General features: G+C 46.9%; 2 protein-coding genes across 2 annotated transcripts in view; one reads left to right on the top strand and one right to left on the bottom strand.

Moving 5' to 3' along the window:
- The window catches only part of lmbr1 (limb development membrane protein 1), a gene marked incomplete at both ends in the record, with an annotated part of 35,426 nt that extends 21,573 nt beyond the window's left edge, over window positions 1-13,853 (top strand). Inside the window, 8 exon segments of the mRNA XM_080549294.1 lie at window positions 599-675; window positions 982-1,045; window positions 1,048-1,058; window positions 6,641-6,714; window positions 7,184-7,274; window positions 8,226-8,292; window positions 12,595-12,756; window positions 13,768-13,853. Of these exon segments, the coding sequence (XP_080405420.1) occupies window positions 599-675; window positions 982-1,045; window positions 1,048-1,058; window positions 6,641-6,714; window positions 7,184-7,274; window positions 8,226-8,292; window positions 12,595-12,756; window positions 13,768-13,853 (632 nt within the window).
- A 3,348-nt stretch (window positions 13,854-17,201) lies between these two features.
- Window positions 17,202-19,714, bottom strand: part of rnf32 (ring finger protein 32) — a gene marked incomplete at both ends in the record, with an annotated part of 6,727 nt that continues 4,214 nt past the window's right edge. The window contains 2 exons of the mRNA XM_080548914.1: window positions 17,202-17,450; window positions 18,332-18,499. Of these exons, the coding sequence (XP_080405040.1) occupies window positions 17,202-17,450; window positions 18,332-18,499 (417 nt within the window). The remainder of the gene's footprint in view (window positions 17,451-18,331; window positions 18,500-19,714) is intronic.

Below are 19,714 nucleotides of genomic sequence, written 5' to 3'. Positions count from 1 at the left end.
GGCCTCATTTTCATATTGGACTCCTAATTTATGGAATTATGGTGGTTGCACAACTCTGTCTCTCTCTCTGTCCGTCTCTCCCTCTCCCTCCCTCTCCCTCCCTGTCTCTCCCTCTCCCTCCCTCTCTCTCTGTCTGTCTGTCTGTCTGTCTCTCTCTGTCCGTCTCTCTCTGTCTGTCTGTCTCTCCCTCTCCCTCCCTCTCTCTCTGTCTGTCTCCCTCTCCCTCCCTCTCTCTCTGTCTCTGTCTGTCTGTCTGTCTCTCCCGCTCTCTCCCTGTCTCTGTCCGTCACTCTCTCCCTCTCTCTGTCTATCTCTCTCTCTCTGTCTCTCTCCCTCTCTCTGTCTATCTCTCTCTCTCTGTCTCTCTCTCTCTGTCTCTCTCTCTGTCTCTCTCTCTCTCTGTCTCTCTCTCTCTCCCCCCCCCCCCCCTCTCTCTCTCTCTCTCTCTCTCTCTCTCTCTGTCTCTCTCTCTCTCTCTCTGTCTCTCTCTCTCTCTCTGTCTCTCTCTCTCTCTCTCTCCCTCCCCCCCTCTCTCTCTCTCTCTCTCTCTCTCTCTCTCTCTCTCTCTCTCTCTCTCTCTCTCTCTCTCTCTCCATAGAGAGGAGGAAGAAAGCCTCGGCCTGGGAGAAGAACCTGCTGTACCCCATTGTGATGTTAATACTTCTAACAGGGACGGTGAGTATTCAGACTGCAGCCTCTCCTGTGTACCTACGGTGTAGAAAGCCTGGGCAGCGGCTGTGGGTTTCCTTTGACTTCGCAGCTTAATCATGTTAAGCCCCCCTCGGTCTCTCTTCTCCTCCTCTCTCATTGTAGACCATCTCAGTTCTTAGTCTCTCTTCTCCTCTCTCATTGTAGACCATCTCAGTTCTTAGTCTCTCTTCTCCTCTCTCATTGTAGACCATCTCAGTTCTTAGTCTCTCTTCTCCTCTCTCATTGTAGACCATCTCAGTTCTTAGTCTCTCTTCTCCTCTCTCATTGTAGACCATCTCAGTTCTGCTGGTGGCGCTGAACATCCTCTATCTGTTGGTGGATGAGACCGCCATGCCGAAGGATCCAAGGTAGGCCGGCTGGGGGTAGAGAGCCTCTCCTGTGCCCCCCCCCCCCCCACACACACACACACACAAACACACACATGCCCGAAAATGTAAACGGGAAAGAGACTGCCAAACATGAGCGTTTCCGAAGTTCCCGGCGGGACATAAATCAAATTCCGGATACGCTCAGGTGCCCCTGGGAAGAAAAGAACCTGGGCCAGATTTGTATCTGTGTGCCGGCCTGGTCCCCCCCCTTTTGTTTGGGAAGCTCATTGAAAGTCATTTCACTGCAGCGACACAGATTACACCCGCTACGTGTCTGAGGTCCACAGGCTCTTAAAGGCAGACCCAGGGTCAGCTGAAGCGCTGTTATGTTATTATGAGGCTGACTGTCAGAGTGTGTAACTGCTCTCCCAGATCCTATCTCCTCTCGCATGCGACTGTTTTTTTAAATCTCTCTTATCTTGTTTCACCTGCACTGACAGAGGTGTGTGTGTGTGTGTGTGTGTGTGTGTGTGTGCATTTGTGTCTTGTGTTCTTTTCGCAGAAGGGTAACAAAATGTATCCTATTTCTGCTCGTTTCGTTCCCCTCTCGTCTTGCGGGCGACTGCCCTCGACATTCCAATTATTTTATCGAGGAGATATTTTCTTTGGCATGACGCATCGTAGAAAATCCCCCAAATTACGCTTGTCATGCCGCTTGAAGCCGTCCTCCTGACAGCAGCAGCCCGCTAAATGGTTTACGTGTTTGATGAGCTGGACGGATGCCACGCCTCTGATCTCATCTGCCCTACGATGTAGGATGAGGGGGGATGGGGGGGGGAGAAAGAGGGAGAGAGGGAGAGAGGGAGGGGGGAGGAAGAGGGAGAGGGAGAGGGGGAGAGAGAGAGAGACAGAGAGAGAGACAGAGGGGGGGGGAGACAGACAGACAGAGACAGACAGACAGAGGGGGAGACAGACAGACAGAGGGGGAGACAGGCAGACAGACAGACAGACAGAGGGGGGGAGACAGACAGACAGAGCTGGTGGTAGCAGACAGACAGACAGACAGACAGACAGAGCTGGTGGTAGCAGACAGACAGACAGACAGAGCTGGTGGTAGCAGACAGACAGACAGACAGACAGAGCTGGTGGTAGCAGACAGACAGACAGACAGAGCTGATGGTAGCAGACAGACAGACAGACAGACAGAGCTGATGGTAGCAGACAGACAGACAGACAGACAGAGCTGGTGGTAGCAGACAGACAGACAGACAGACAGACAGAGCTGGTGGTAGCAGACAGACAGACAGACAGACAGACAGACAGACAGAGCTGGTGGTAGCAGACAGACAGACAGACAGACAGACAGACAGACAGAGCTGATGGTAGAAGACAGACAGACAGACAGACAGAGCTGGTGGTAGCAGACAGACAGACAGACAGAGCTGGTGGTAGCAGACAGACAGACAGACAGACAGACAGAGCTGATGGTAGCAGACAGACAGACAGACAGACAGAGCTGGTGGTAGCAGACAGACAGACAGACAGACAGACAGACAGAGCTGATGGTAGCAGACAGACAGACAGACAGACAGAGCTGGTGGTAGCAGACAGACAGACAGACAGACAGAGCTGATGGTAGCAGACAGACAGACAGACAGACAGAGCTGATGGTAGCAGACAGACAGACAGACAGACAGACAGAGCTGGTGGTAGCAGACAGACAGACAGACAGACAGAGCTGGTGGTAGCAGACAGACACAGAGCTGATGGTAGCAGACAGACAGACAGACAGACAGAGCTGATGTAGCAGACAGACAGACAGACAGACAGACAGAGCTGATGGTAGAAGACAGACAGACAGACAGAGCTGATGGTAGCAGACAGACAGACAGACAGACAGACAGAGCTGGTGTAGCAGACCAGACAGACAGACAGAGCTGATGGTAGCAGACAGACAGACAGACAGAGACAGAGCTATGTAGCAGACAGAAGGACAGACAGAGCTGGTGGTAGCAGACAGACAGACAGACAGAGCTGGTGGTAGCAGACAGACAGACAGACAGAGCTGGTGGTAGCAGACGACAGACAGACAGACAGAGCTGGTGGTAGCAGACAGACAGACAGACAGACCAGAGCTGGTGGTAGCAGACAGACAGACAGACAGACAGAGCTGATGGTAGCAGACAGACAGACAGGACAGACAGACAGAGCTGATGGTAGCAGACAGACAGACAGGACAGACAGAGCTGGTGGTAGCAGACAGACAGACAGACAGACAGAGCTGATGGTAGCAGACAGACAGGACAGACAGACAGACAGACAGACAGACAGGACAGAGCTGGTGGTAGCAGACCAGACAGACAGACAGACAGACAAGAGCTAGGAGTAGAGGTAAGAGGAGGAGGAGGAGAAGGAGAAGGAGGAGGAGGAGGAGGAGAAGGAGGAGTAGGAGGAGGAGGAGGAGGAGGAAGGAGGAGCAGGAGGGAGGAGGAAGAGGAGGAGGAGGAGGAGGAAGAGGAGGAGGAGGAGGAGAAGGAGGAGGAGGAGGAGAAGGAGGAGGAGGAGCAGGAGGAGGAGGAAGAGGAGGAAGAGGAGGAGGAAGAGGAGGAGGAGGAAGAGGAGGAGGAGGAGGAGAAGGAGGAGGAGAAAGGAGGAGGAGGAAGAGGAGGAGGAGAAGGAGGAGGAGGAGCAGGAGGAGGAGGAGGAAGAGGAGGAGGAAGAGGAGGAGGAGGAGGAAGAGGAGGAAGAGGAGGAGGAGGAAAGATGAGGAGCAGAGGGAGCAGGAGAGAGGAGAGGAGGAGGAGGGGGAGGAGGAGGAAGAGGAGAGGAGGAGGAAGAGGGAGGAGGAAGATGAGGAAGAGAGCAGGAAGAGGAGGAGGAGAAGGAGGAGGAGGAAGAGGAGGAGGAGGAAGAGGAGGAGGGAGCAGGAGGAGTAGGAGGTGGAGGTGCACACTTGAGTCAGAGGACATGGCTTTTTACAGCTTGATGAACGGGCGCTAAGAGGGACCAATAAAAGTGTTATTGCCTTAATTGCATTAGAGCCACAGTACTTGACTCAGTATTTCATAAATGGTCCATTCAGTTGCAATTGAGCAATACCGATTGCAACCCCCCCCACCTCCACACCAGCCCCCCCCCCCCCCCCTCTACCACAGCGACCTCTGAACTTTTGACTGATGTTTTTCCCTTGTCCAGTTTGCAGGCTTTACAATGCGAAAAAAAAGGTACAGGAAGAGAGAGAAAACCCGTCTAATCCACGATGAGTATTATTTTTGGGGGGTTATTATCCGTCATTAAAACTACCTGAGGTACATCAAAGCACGGCGGAGGTACGGGACACACCTGAAGGGGACTGGCTGACTGGCTGACTGGCTGGCCCAAGACACGCTGCACTCGGCTCACCACCCTCACCCCGCGCACAGGTGTTGCGAGACGCTAATCCCAGAACCAACAAACACCAACCGTGTGTCTGAATGGGCAGCGGCCCCCCCAACACCCCACCCACCACTGGAATGAAAAGAAGTCAGAGTTGAAAGGAAAACCTAATGTGAAAAGCTAGCTACCACACTCACACACACACACACAATACACATACACATACACACATACACACATACACACATACATACACACACACACACACACACACACACACTCACATACTCACACACACACACACACACACCAACCTCCCTGCTTTAATGTGTGCCCTCCCTTCCACCCTCTCTCCCTTCCTGCTCACTATTAATAAATGACATCAGAGGCTGTTTGCTAATTCCCTGAGAGAGAGAGAGAGAGAGAGAGAGAGAGAGAGAGAGAGAGAGAGAGAGAGAGAGAGAGAGAGAGAGAGAGAGAGAGAGAGAGAGAGAGAGAGAGAGAAGCAGTAAGCTCCCACAGATGACAGTTGCATAAAAAGGCATGAAACAACCTGTCAGACTTTTCTTTTCTTTAGCTCTTTCGGCCCCTTTTTGCGTGCGTGAGAGAGAGAGAGAGAGAGAGTGGGTGTGTAAGTGCCTGTGTGTCTTAGAATTTGTGCACTAACATAGTCTGTGTATGTGTGTGTGTTTCTGTAACTACTATGGGGTTAGTAGGAGTTGACAGTGACGTTTTCTAGTGATGAGCTGCAGCCCTCTGTGTCATATCTGACTCTGTGCTGTGTCATATCTGACTCTGTGCTGTGTCATATCTGACTCTGTGCTGTGTCATATCTGACTCTGTGCTGTGTCATATCTGACTCTGTGCTGTGTCATATCTGACTCTGTGCTGTGTCATAACTGACTCTGTGCTGTGTCATATCTGACTCTGTGCTGTGTCATATCTGACTCTGTGCTGTGTCATAACTGACTCTGTGCTGTGTCATATCTGACTCTGTGCTGTGTCATATCTGACTCTGTGCTGTGTCATATCTGACTCTGTGCTGTGTCATAACTGACTCTGTGCTGTGTCATATCTGACTCTGTGCTGTGTCATATCTGACTCTGTGCTGTGTCATAACTGACTCTGTGCTGTGTCATAACTGACTCTGTGCTGTGTCATATCTGACTCTGTGCTGTGTCATATCTGACTCTGTGCTGTGTCATATCTGACTCTGTGCTGTGTCATAACTGACTCTGTGCTGTGTCATATCTGACTCTGTGCTGTGTCATAACTGACTCTGTGCTGTGTCATATCTGACTCTGTGCTGTGTCATAACTGACTCTGTGCTGTGTCATATCTGACTCTGTGCTGTGTCATATCTGACTCTGTGCTGTGTCATAACTGACTCTGTGCTGTGTCATATCTGACTCTGTGCTGTGTCATATCTGACTCTGTGCTGTGTCATATCTGACTCTGTGCTGTGTCATATCTGACTCTGTGCTGTGTCATATCTGACTCTGTGCTGTGTCATATCTGACTCTGTGCTGTGTCATATCTGACTCTGTGCTGTGTCATATCTGACTCTGTGCTGTGTCATATCTGACTCTGTGCTGTGTCATATCTGACTCTGTGCTGTGTCATATCGTGGATCTCTCAAACAGAGAGACGCCGCTCTCACTGATCCTTTGGATAGAAGTGAATACTTCTGTTTAATATAAACATGTACGCTGCCAAGAGCCAATATTTAATAATATACAACACAGATGCCCCAGTCTATGGTGTATATTTAGATGTATGGCTTTCTTTTTTTTCTTTTTTCAACAAACTTCAAAAGGGTGAAACAGCAGCTTTGTGTGTGTTTACTGAGCTGTCTGTTGTGTTGTGTTTATGTTTCTGGCACGCATTCACTCTGTACACTCTTTTTTTTTACCGTAAGCCGTTTGTTTTGTTTGAACACCTGTTGGGATATCGGCGTGATTGACAGTGATTTTCTTGTCTCTTTCCATTCATGACTTAGTTTGATTCTGTCTGTGTGGATGGCCGACATCTGACATGTACTTCTATACTGTCACATGTTACTGTCTAGTAGTGGAGATGTGTGATCCTCCTGAGCATCCCACTAAACACATCAGAAAGCCCTCTGAGCCCTCATGCTTCTAATGGTTCATTCAATCTGAGATTGTGACACTCTTTCTCTCCCTCTCTCTCTCTCCCCCTCTCCCTCCCTCTCCCTCCCTCTCCCTCTCTCTCTCTCTCTTCTCCAGGACCGAGGGCTAGGGATCACCTCGTTATCCACCTTTGGTGTGGTCCAGGCTTTGGTGGAGATCATCCTCATGTTGTATCCTTTAAGTGAACCAAGCCCCCCCCCGGCACTTGGAGGGACATTCCTGGGCCAGGGTTGTGTACTCAGGGCATAGCTCAGCTGGAGAACCTTCCGGCAGCATTCTGTTGTATTTCGTCACCTTCTATCACAAAAAAAAGCTTAGAAGCTGTGAGCTTAGAAGCTGTGAGCTGTGAAGACGTTAGCTGTGATGGCGTTAGCTGTGAAGACGTTAGCTGTGAAGACGTTAGCTGTGAAGGCGTTAGCTGTGATGGCGTTAGCTGTGAAGGCGTTAGCTGTGATGGCGTTAGCTATGATGGCGTTAGCTGTGAAGACGTTAGCTGTGAGGCGTTAGCTGTGAAGGCGTTAGCTGTGAAGGCGTTAACTGTGAAGGCGTTAGCTGTGAAGACGTTAGCTGTGAAGGCGTTAGCTGTGAAGACGATAGCTGAGAGCGGAAGACGGGTCGTTGTCCTTGATTCATCAACAGCTACTTGATGGTGTCGTCTGTGGTGGGCTTCTACAGCCTGAGGGTCTTCCAGGACCTCACTCCCAGGAAGGACGACACAACCATGACAACGGTAATGGCCAGGGGGAGGAGGAGCAGGAGGAGGAGGAGGAGGGGGGGGAGGGGGAGGAGGGGAAGGAGGAGGAGTGGGAGGGGGAGGAGGAGGGGGGGAGGGGGAGGAGGAGGAGGAGGGGGGGGGGAGGAGGGGAAGGAGGAGGGGGAGGGGGAGGAGGAGGAGGAGGAGGAGGGGGGGAGGAGGAGGGGGGAGGAGGAGGAAGAGGGGGGGGAGGAGGAGGAGGGGGGGGCCCCTTGGTGCTGATGTATTTAGACCTCCTTCTGTTTTAAATCCACTTCAGTCCCCTTTTTTGCTCTCTCTCTCTTTCTTTCTCCCTCCCTCTGTCTCTCTCTCTCTTTTCTCTGCTGTTGCACCTTCTTCCCCTGAATGGCTGAGTCGATCAGCCTGATATTTGTTTGTGAGTTGCGTAATCACGGACCCTGTGCAAGCTCCATTCTTGTACATCAGTAAGAGAGTGGGTTGGGGGGGGGGTTAAAGGATGTCCACGTGTTCTGTGGCCCACGGTGGCACCCATTCAATTGGTAATGAGTTTGGGACCGGTGAGGCTTGTTAACTAGCCTTGACGACTCAGTGAAAGGACTTGAAAGGACAAAGAAAAGAACCTGGTAATGAGCAGCTTCAGACGTACTAATTGCACAATATGTGGAATCCATTTACTCTGAAGTGTGTGTGTGTGTGTGTGTGTGTGTGTGTGTGTGTGTGTGTCTGTGTGTGTCTGTGTGTGTGTGTGTGTGTGTGTGTGTGTGTGTGAGTGTGTCATGTCTGTGTCTGTGTGTGCGCGTGCGTGTGTGCGTGTGTGTGTGTGTGTCATTGTCCTGTATTCTCTCTCCTCATTTCTCACACTACTTTTTAAATCATGGACCTCATGGATTTGTTTAATTACCTAAATGTACCTGATAGATTCTGACTATATGACTCTATATAAACCTTGGTTGTTGTGTGCCATAGATCATTGGTTGCTGTGTGTCCACCCTGGTTCTGAGTTCAGCCCTGCCGGTGATGTCCAGAACCTTAGGTGAGTTCCCTCCTGTTCCTATGACCTCTGCTAGCCGCGTGGGATTCATAGAAGACTAATAACCTGCTTGTTATACGCGGAAACCGTCGGTCCCAGCCTTAACCAAGTGACAGAGTGTGACAGAAAATTGCAGTATCCCCCCCCTCCCTCCCTCCTTTCTGCCCCCCCCCCTTCAGACCGTTAAGGTTAACAAGTTAAATTCCTTCATAGTTTGCCATAGTGACTTGAGAAAAGAAAGGTGCAAGAGAGGGGGAAAAAATGACAGGGGTAGCAGAATCACAATGGCGCTAATAAACATGCAGTGTGTACACACAGCTGTTCAAATAGCATCATAGCCTGTGTGTGTGAGTGTGTGTGTGTGTTTGTTGTGTGTGCGTGAGCGTGAGTGTACAGTGACTCATGGGGAGCTTTACAAAATATCAACAGGTTCTGCTTTGTGACGCTGAATAGATGAAAAGAAATAAAGGCATGTGATGGATTCAGAGAGAACACCCCCTAGCGAAAGAGAAAAGCTGCATGTCTGGGGGGGTGGCCTTATGTGTTAACGCTATGGGGGAAATAAGGTCCTTAGTCATACTGTTTGGTACATTACCAAGCACAGTGACTGGTGCTTTCCATGTAGGTGTGGTTCTGTTCATAATAATAATAATAATAATAATACATTAGACTTATATAGCGCTTTTCCCCCAAAAAAGCGTCAGGGATTTGGAGGTGGAGAGACTGGCTACGTGTGTTTGAAAGCATTGGAGAGATAGAGAAACCTCCACACTCTCTGCTCTGATAGAGAAACCGCCACACTCTCTGCTCTGCACTCTGACCGAAAAAGTCATTTTTTCTTCCCTGTACATCTGGTGTAACTGTTTTATCTGCAGTGTCCCCAAAAGCCCAGGCAGACTGCAGCAGCCATGTGGCCAGGCAGACGACTCAGGTCACCCCTGTGAGCTTCAAAGCCTGGCTGCTGTTCACGGCTTCATACAGTATCAAACACAAGACTTAATACAGTATCAAACACAAGACTACAGCACAACATGACCCTATAGAAAGATGGTTCTTACAGAATGATGTCATTTATGTTACCTTATCCAAAGTTAAATAGTAATGGCACCCCTCAATGGATGCATGGTGATCAACATGAATAGGCTAATGTAAGCACCATGACTTTAGCTCTCCTATTACTCCAATTGGATTATTATTATTGGATTATAAGATTTTGCCCCAAATATAGTAGTACAAAATGATAGATCGTGTTTGGAAAGAAAGTGAAGCGCTTTAACGCCAGAGAGCACGCACGTGTCAGAGGAAGACAGGTCCTTCTAACGTCATCGTTAGTGACACGGCGCTCTGCCCTCCTGCTTAACGGCGCCATTTGAAATGGCAAAAACCTTTTACTTCCCATCAGCTTTTCTGAAAGTATCAAACCAAGATCAAAACCGTAGACATTAGAAATGAATTAGGCTGGCACCACAGTGACCCGGCGTATAGACTGTGGTCCTCCACCCTCTCTCCCCGTCTCTTTACAAGCAATTTTGTTAAAGGCCATTGATGCTTGCAAACTGCTTACAGAGACTGTAAATACATCTTTCCGGACACTCGAATCGATCACCTAATCTAATTGTTGTCCAGCAGAGACGTTACTGAAGGGAGAAAAATAAAGAAAATCAGCGCTATCACGGTAGTTTCGGAATAGTAAAACCTGAATCTACATACTTATGAACTAAACGGTTGGCTGCTGTATTGATCATTGTTTATGTCAGCGTACACCAGGGGTAGCTGGTGGAGCTGGAACACGGAGGACAGGCTCATTATAATGCATGGAATAGACCTATCGCTAAGCCACGTGCCGAAATAGAAATTGTCCAGTCATATCACAGCAAAAGTCACTACAGGCAGAAAACTCGGACAAACAACTCGCTAGTATCTGATGGTGAAACGCTTCTAGACTAAATATTCTTGTCATCTTTAAATAACATGTCTATTACTTGCTGTGGTAAATCAGAAATCTTAAATTTGCCAAGTCAAGTCATTGAATGTCATTCAGTCACGGTCGGTCAGTCAGTCACTGTCAGTGAAGTGTTGTTTGTTTGTCCGAGTTTTCAAAGGGGGCGTGGCTTAGCGATAGGTCCATTGAATGAGGAAAGGTATCAAACACATCGTGCCATACCTCATTCTATTCCACGCATGACAGCGGACCCGTCCTCTGATTCCTGCCTTCAGAAGCCTCCCATGAAGTACACAGCTTGGTGTCAGCACATGACTTCACAGTTGAAATGATTGGGATACGCTGTAATAAAGACACCGATCCTCCAGTCTCACTGCCTTCATGATTACAGTGTTATGTGTAGCCTATTTACAACTGCTGTCTTTTAGCCCTCCCCCCTCAGGCTACACGCACACACGCACGCACGCGCGCACGCACGCACAGAGACCCTGGTGGAACATTCTGGAAGGTTCTAGAGACAGCAGCAGCATCCCAGGGTAGATAAATAGAAAACAACAGGGTGTTGACGGCTCTGCAGGCGGGAGTGTGATCCTCCATGACAGATGGTTTGAAATTGGAAAACCTTCTCAGGTCTAGCAGAGTCCCCAGCACGCCTCTGAACCTTCTCAGGTCTAGAGAGTCCCCAGCACGCCTCTGAACCTTCTCAGGTCTAGAGAGTCCCCAGCACGCCTCTGAACCTTCTCAGGTCTAGAGAGTCCCCAGCACGCCTCTGAACCTTCTCAGGTCTAGAGAGTCCCCAGCACGCCTCTGAACCTTCTCAGGTCTAGAGAGTCCCCAGCACGCCTCTGAACCTTCTCAGGTCTAGAGAGTCCCCAGCACGCCTCTAAACCTTCTCAGGTCTAGCAGAGTCCCCAGCACGCCTCTGAACCTTCTCAGGTCTAGAGAGTCCCCAGCACGCCTCTGAACCTTCTCAGGTCTAGAGAGTCCCCAGCACGCCTCTGAACCTTCTCAAGTCTAGAGAGTCCCCAGCACGCCTCTGAACCTTCTCAGGTCTAGAGAGTCCCCAGCACGCCTCTGAACCAGCCCCGGCCCTGCCAGAGAAAACAGAGGATTAAAAACCCCTCCTCTGTCTCTGTCAGTGGAGACGAGCACGTCTGTCCACCTGCAGCGCCCTGCCCCTGGAGCCAGCCCCTCTGCACCTCTCCCTCACCAGAACACCTGCGGAGAGGTTCACCTGCGAGGACACCAAGAAGTGGCTACCTTGGCCACATGGTGTCTCAGGGATAAACATTTCATTAGGCAGGTGTCCTGCGGTGCCAGTAGTAGCATTGTGAGTGTCTTGTGTGAACCGCGAATAGCTTACATGAAGTTGTCTATTCACATTCTGTCAACTGTTTTGATGGCTGTTATTAGCTATCTGATTGAGTCAGCGCTTAAGTATACACTGAGACAAGGGTGAGAGTGAGAGAAGGATTCCCATCACTGGGGGGTCAAGCCCGCCAGAGTTGTACAAGCTGTCTCAGTGCAGCGGAAACCTACAAGATTGTGCTTGTTTATTGTTTGAATTAGATATGTGTACTCCAGGAGTTGACTCAGGTGGATGTGTGTGCAGGTGACGGTGCTTCCATTGAAACCCATGCTGCCTCGGGCGGGCGTGGTCCTTCTTTTTTTGTTCCACTTGGTTTTTGCACGCTAAGAAAAAGGTCTGCACTCTAAGTCCGCCAACGATAAACATATTCCTATGAAAAGAACTGAAGTAATCCACCTTGGAATCAGACATTGAAATCTTCATTTTCAAAGCTCACTTCCGAAAGAATGGCATTGATCACTAAATCATTTACATAATAGGCTCAGTTACTTTGTATTTGTTTTCAACCAACCGATATCCTGAGTTTCTTAGTATGCAGTGTACATCAAATGGTTTTTTGGGTATAAGCCCTTCTTTCAATTTGGCCTTTCTGGCTTGTTGAAAGAGATGGGCCATTGAAGAGAGAGACTTTTCAAAGTGCCTCTACTGCCAACAGAACAGACATTCCTAAGTAGTCCATTCGCGCAGTAGTTCATGCTTTTCTGGAAAGGGAAGGTTTTTTTTGCTTATAAACACAATGTTTGTCTTGCCAATGGTGTTTGGGGGGGAAAAAACGGTGTGCTTAGAACCTGTTTTCTCTAATCAATGTGCTGTATTCCCCAAATAACCTTGAGGTGTTTCAGAATAAACCTCTAACTTGGCCATCATCTCAAAAGTATTCTAACTGAGTTGTAATAGAGTGTAGTTTGGTTATGGTAAAACAAATGGAGTGATTGCGTCATTATTCAATCTACTGATCTTAAGAGTGTTTTGTTGATCATCCCTCTCGCCACAGGTATTACAAGGTTTGATCTCCTTGGAGACTTTGGGAGATTTAATTGGCTGGGAAACTTCTATATTGTCCTGTCATACAACTTGCTGTTTGCCGTGGTAACAACACTCTGTCTGATCCGGAAATTCACCTCAGCGGTCCGAGAGGAACTCCTGAAAGCATTAGGTAAGTCCAGGGTTCCCACGGGTCCTTGAATTCCTTGAGTTTGTGAATTGAGAAAAAAAAATCAAGGTCTTAAATGTTTTTGAAAATAGACATGGGTCATTGAAAGTGCTTGAATTCCCCCCCCTCTCTCTAAAATATATATATATATTTTTAAAAATGTTTTACGTAATTATAGTAGATACGTCTCTGTATTGCTTGACTTAACACAGTAACTTTACACATATTTCCAATATATTGTTTTGCTGTGCTGTGGTAGAGAAGGCAAGAGACCATCTAGTGTTCAAGCCTCTACAAAGCCTCTCTTTTTAATTGTTGTCTGTGATCGGATAGTTCCTATTATATAAATTCTCATCTAGATCTGTCTCAAACTATGCTGTGTTGGGTCCTTGAATTTGAGGGAATTGAGTCTTTAAAGTCCTTGAAAGGTGCTTGAATTTGATGTTTCAGAAGGTGTGGGAACGCTGTAAGTCTTCATTTCCGAAAGTTGTCATATTTTGATGACCATATTCATGTCACAATTAGGCATGACAGGCCAAATCCTGGCTGAAGGCAACCCATAGTAAATAAAACCAATATTATTATATCCTATTATCCCCTGAACCAAGATACTACTGTGGAATTGAATGACATTTTCACATGGGCATTATCACATTAGAATGCTGCTGTAATAATCCAGATCAGTGACCCTATGCCATAGGAAGACAGGGACTGTACTGAGGCTGTGTGCAACATCGGAGAGATGTGGTGTTGATTCATATCAGAAGCAGACCCGCAGTGACAAAGTAGATGCGGTTGTGCTAAAATCCAATGTGCCTTTGGACTGACATGTGACAGTGAAGATGGACGAGTCTGTACAGCTTGTTGTGACAGGCCCCAGATGGCTGATGTTCAGAGAGGGTGTGTGTGTGTGTGTGTGTGTGTGTGTGTGTGTGTGTGTGTGTGTGTGTGTTCCACATTGCTTGTCTAAGGTTTTTTAAAGACATTTCTCCCCCCTTATCTCTCCCTGGCCAGGTCTGGATAAATTACAACTGTCAAACAGCCCCACAGACCCAGAGTCAGGCAAGCTCACAGCCAACGGCCATCAGAAGACTCTGTGAAAGGGACAAGCACACCTGATGGCAGCCAATGACAGATTTAGTACAGGCCCCGCAGCAGAGAGGTGAAAGGGATTTGAGTTTGTGGAAGAGACTGGATACACTCAAGACTGTGTCTGTAGGATGCTGTGAATGGAAGCCAGAGCAATTTAGCATCATGACATTCCATCCTTCTCCTCTGGGGACAGATGCAGGGACAGAGACTGAGGTCTGAGTCTGAGGGACAGACTGGCATCGCTACAGGGACGTTGTTGACGTTGTTGACGTTGACCTCAACAGTGACTGTGACCATGAGCCACTGATCTGACGGATGGGGATGAGGGATTTTCCGTTAGTACCAACTTAACTCTTACCACCACCCCACCCCCCCACCACCCAGAGCCAGAGGAGGCCTCAGTCAAGGTGAAATGGAAACTTTCAAAGCAGAACCTGAAGAGACACTTGGTCGCTGGTAGACTAGTGGCCAGACGCTGGTAGACTAGTGGCCATTTCTTACAGTTGCATTCTGTTTCAATGTCAACTACTTTGTATCTGTTCCATTACTATCATCTCACAGTTACTGAGCCCCCATACTGCAATGTATGGCCTGGAGACTTGCCCTCTTATTGCAAAAAATATTTGTTGGTAATAAAATGTACCACAATGTGTTATCTGAGGAAATAAAGTATATGCTAGGAGGAATTTCTCACCAAAATTAGCAAATGTGCTTCCACATTGACCTGTATCAGTAGCTACAGGATGTGGGGCAATTACAATTTCTGATATGTATTGTATGTAAAGAATGACATCAAATACACTCAATGAATCACTCATGTACAGTATGGTCAAGTATGGATGGCTATTTGTTTCACATTTCAGTTTGTTTATGCCTCTGGAAGATTGTCCCCAAAAAATGATAGCATTCTTTGATAAAGGCTTAGCTTTTTAACAGCCAGTTCACTAGAACTAGTAGTTCACCTTTCACTTCACTGACTCACAGTAATAGCTCTCTTATTCTTTTGCTATATTCCATACACAATTTGCATTTTTTCACCACCTTCTCTCACGTTTTCAAGTCATTACACTCAGTACACATTCACCTGACCTTAGAGCCCAGTGACCTTAGAGAGAATAGAGGTGTATCGTGTAGGTACAGCAGGCAGGGAGTGAATCTTGCCTTCATAAGCCTAAACACAGAAGCCAATTTTGGGGATGGCAGAATGTGCTCTTTCATTAGGCTTTACTGCTCTATGCTTTCATTTTTATACAAGTTGTATTCATTTGTGTGAGTTACAGTTGTTGTTTATATAAGTTGTATTCATTTGTGTGAGTTACAGTTGTTATGTTATGTTATGTAGATTTCTATCACTCTAGAAATGGGGAAATTAAAGTCGTCTTCAGGTTGCCATTTTGTTCCCAAAAAGCAAATAGTGCAGCTTTCAAATTGACCATGAGGATGGATTTGCTGAAACATTGTGCGTTGGTGAAAAATGTCTTGATGATCCTGATCTCTCCCCAAATAACTATTAAGCTATTTTAAAGTCTCCATAGTTGAGGGGGCACAAAGTTTTGTCAGACCTCTGTCACATTGTAAATGTTGTATTTCCATGTACATAATGTATATGTTTCATACCTCTTTTGCATTATTTGGATGTAAATAGAGGGCCATCATTTTGCCCATTCAGTGTTGTGAATCTCTTGGACTGTGATGTCACTAGAACCACCTTGTATACCTTACAGGAGGAGGCTCTCGCAGGCTTTATGTTTAGTAGTCTCGTGTGTGTGTGTGTGTGTGTGTGTGTGTGCGTGTGTGTGTGTGTGTGCGTGCGTGCGTGCATTCATTTGTGTGTGCGTCTGTGTGCACATGTTTGTAACAATGACAACTTCACTGTGAACCCCTCTATCTCTGGACTGGAATGATCGACCTGGTGGAACCTGCTCATTGTTACTTGCAGTGAATGTAGTCAATAATCTATTCTTACCTATGGCCGTGGTGGATTTCCAAAAATATTCATCTCCAGATAACATCAGATAACATGAGCACTTGTGAAGATGGGCGGTGATGGTCCTAATAATGTATAGACAGTTTTATGGTGACAAATGTTTTCATGGTCACTATTGTGTTATGATGATGAGAAGTAGAAAAGACAAGGATTATACAAATGTTTGTATTAAATATGCATTTGAAACTTGTTGTTTTGCACAGGGACTATTTTACATTGATTGATTTGGTTGATTTTAAGGAAGAATGGAAGAGCTATTTGTCATATATTGCCCTGTGTAATTTAAAGAGTTCGGATGGAATTTTAAAGCAGCTACTTACTTTCAATCAAAACTTAAGGCGCGTGTTATATTGTGTTAAAGCTGCACTCATCAGTCACTTTGTTATGTCCACAGTTGTGTTTTTTAAACGAGGCTGGTCTTGATAAATGTCACTTCCACTACTTGTGTGGTTTCTGTCCCTGAAGAAAGACAGCCACAGAATTTAAAAGTGGCAGTTACATTTTCTAAGACCCAAACAGAGATTGAGGAGTGCAGCTTGACTCTGCCTCATCATTAGTAGACATTGTGCTGATAGTCTGGTGAATGTAGTGCTAAGCCCTGTTTTGTGTCCTGCCTTCCAAAAGAGGCTTTTATGAGGCTGATCATTAAAACTGTGAAAAAGCACAATGAGAAAAAACTAATTGACCAAAACACATTAATTCCGTGGCTAATATATTGACTGTTTTGCGCTTCCTTGATCAATATGATGCTTGTGTGCTCCCATTGTCCTCCAAAAATCTGTTCAATTATTGTCAATTGTGTCCTGTGTCTCTAAGTCAGATGGAGATCGTTTTCCGCTGCTCATTTCACACCAGTGACCTACTGTGTTATAATCCTCCACATGGCAGACACAGACAGGACAGGCTCCAGGCTAAAAGAACAGTTCTGGTTGCCTCTTACAGTATTTCTCATTCTGTATGTGTAAGGTTGAGGGTTAGCCTGCACTGTAGGTGAAGCAACTGTTTTGTCTGTCAGTTTGTCTGTCAGTCTCGGCATGTGATTCTCTGAAAAATTTATGTGAATGTATTTTTTTACCATATTCATTTCTGAGTTGCTATGTGTGTTTCTGTTGTTTCATGATGTTGGTTTGTTTGCAAATAAAATGATGAAAACAACTGCATATTAACTTTCAATTCATAGTAAAATATAGGCATTTCCATCAACCATGCTTATATCATATTTTAAGTAATTTGACGAATTACATACTTTATTGAATTGAGCTTATACTTCAACATTGCCATAAGCAATTTAGAACAATGTGACAACAATACATCAAAATGACATTGAAATCGATCTTTTATTTTTAAATGATAAAGATACTAGTATAGGTCAGACAAGTCGTTTGTGGTAGAGAGACCTGCACAGGGGGCATGTGGGTCGTCCCTCCACACAGAAAGCCTCAAAGGCCTCCAGACATGGATGGTGGAAGAGGTGTGAGCACGACAGAAGCACGATGCGTCTGCACTTTGGCGCCCTCCCTGGCCCTGCCTCTGGATCCACACAGCCGCCTGGCCCCAGGCCGGGGCTGCACAGAGAGGTCAGACAGATGGGACAGTCCCTGATGTCTCTCTGGGTGACCTGCAGTACCACAGGTGGAAACATGGCTGTTGTTAGCATCAGGAGTGACTTGAGATATGATGAGTATGAGCGTTCTTTAATAACAAAAGTCACATGGTCGTTCCTAACTACCTACTGTAACATAGGTTCCAAGTCTTTTCCTCTTACAACAGTAGCCTCCAAACACACCCTGTGTCCGGCCTCCAGGGACCTTATCTGACTAGAGTGTCACACAAGCCTGATTGTTTGGATTGGACTTGTGTCACAGAGATACCATGTTTATCACCAAGCTTTTCAAATAGGGTGCAGGTATCCACACAGCTCCAGGAATGATTAACTCCAAGACAGCTTCCTTTATTCAGAGATAGTCAACAGGCTCCACTCTTAAATGTTTGATAATGAGTTTCGCGGCATTTCTAGTGTTTGCCTTCATGAGGAAGGTGCAGTGTGCGTGGCAAAAAACTGCTGTTCTCCGTTTGATTCCCTCTGTGTACGAGTCAAGGTTGAGCAACTCCTGCCCTGTACACAACCTTTTCACATGAGATAAAGAACACACACACACACACACACACCTGTCCTGTGGAAACTGCCATTGCCTGGCATGAAAAGCCCTCTTCCCAATAATGGAGCCCTAGCTTGGCGGGCATTATCAGAGTTAGTTCTGTTTTTTTGTAAACAGAGAGGATTATTTTTGCCATTGATATTGAAAAGTGAATGATCATCTTTGAGATTTGACTCTCTAACAGCAGCTGCAATGCAGACTCCCTAGACAAGTGATGGCACGTTGAATGAAAGGCCAGGCTGCCATGAGAATTAGACCAGGATTAGATATATATAAGACAGTCTTTGATAATGCACATGGTATTTTGTATTGTGAGTGTTTCCACAACTGAGGCTCAAACCTTGTCCTGTATTATTTTCCAGTCGTCCTCTTGAACTTCTGAAACGCGCTCTTTCTCAAACTGAAGGAACACGCTTCTGCTTGACGACACGGACAGATCGATATCGTTCAGGAAAGCCTCCACGTCGGTGTCACAGTATCGGATAAAGCTGTCATTCAACTCCTGGAACTGATTGGAAAACATTTTGTTACACTAAAGGGGCGTGTTTCAATCAGACACCAAATAGAATTCTATTTTCTCTCAAATGAAACAGCTTCTGTATTTGTAGCTTGAAGCTTGCTGACAGAGTGAGGTTAAACAGCCAGGTAAATGTGGCCAGGTCTCTCTAAGTGGAAAATGAATGGGGAAACACACACACACACACACACCACCCAGAAGGCTGCCATAGGGCTTGCTCCTGTCACAGTGACATCACAAGTGCTTTATTGCTAAGCTTTTATCACTAATTAAAAAACTGTTAACCATTCAAATGAGGTTTTCTAGGCTGGCTGGCGGTGCACAGTACAGAGCAGGCAAACAACATGGTCTCTGGTGAACTTTGCCTTCTCTCAACTGTAGACCTGGACAGGAGAGGCGACAGAGCCAGGGAGGGTTAGGGTTAGGGTATGGAGGACATGGGGAAGGAAGGGGGATTATCTCACAGCAATTCATCTTGATGTCACCATCTATCCACATGAATGTGTTGACTTTGGGTAGGACCTAAAAAATAAATAAATGGAAAGCTGGCCACATTAACAGCGTATCTAAGCTGGCCACATTAACAGCGTATCTAAGGATCAGCTGATAAGAATCATGAAACTGGTTGAATGTCTTAAAGGCTTTTACTGCAGAGAGTCACTGCAGCGCTCCCATGTGAGTGACAGACATCTGACCGCACGGCAGCCAACACTCATTGCCAGTGTCGAACTCCAGACTTCTCAAACTACTGGGTGAACAGGCATTGGTTCAGGCCCAACACGAACACACCTAACTCAAATGATTAACCAGCTTAAACACGGTCCTCATTCAGGCGTCAGGCCCACTATTACTTGAATCAGGAGCTAGAAAAAAAGAGTAGAGTCATCCCAGAGTCATCCCAGGGCCACCGTTCCTCATCCCAGGTGTCGGGCACTGTAGCTGTCACTGTCTCAAAACTGGAACCCCTGGACACAGACCCTGCATAGAGACTAATGTGTTACAACAGAGTTAATTGGCCCAATAAATGTCCACTCTCTGTTTATGTGACATGCTAAGGCAGAGTTTATGGATGCCGGGGAGGATGAGGTGAAGGGAAGGGTGCTCGGTCCAACTCCAGCCTCTCAGAACACATTCCACGTGTGGCCTGATCACGGTGTCACTCTTCAGACCCGTCTCTGAGAGGCCCGCTGAGGCACTCTGATTGAT

Source organism: Nansenia antarctica, assembly GCF_963989245.1.
Source record: "Nansenia antarctica genome assembly, chromosome: 19".
Lineage (NCBI taxonomy): Eukaryota > Metazoa > Chordata > Actinopteri > Argentiniformes > Microstomatidae > Nansenia > Nansenia antarctica.
The sequence above is the reverse complement of the archived record's forward strand: the minus strand, read 5'-3'. Positions and strand labels throughout refer to the sequence as shown.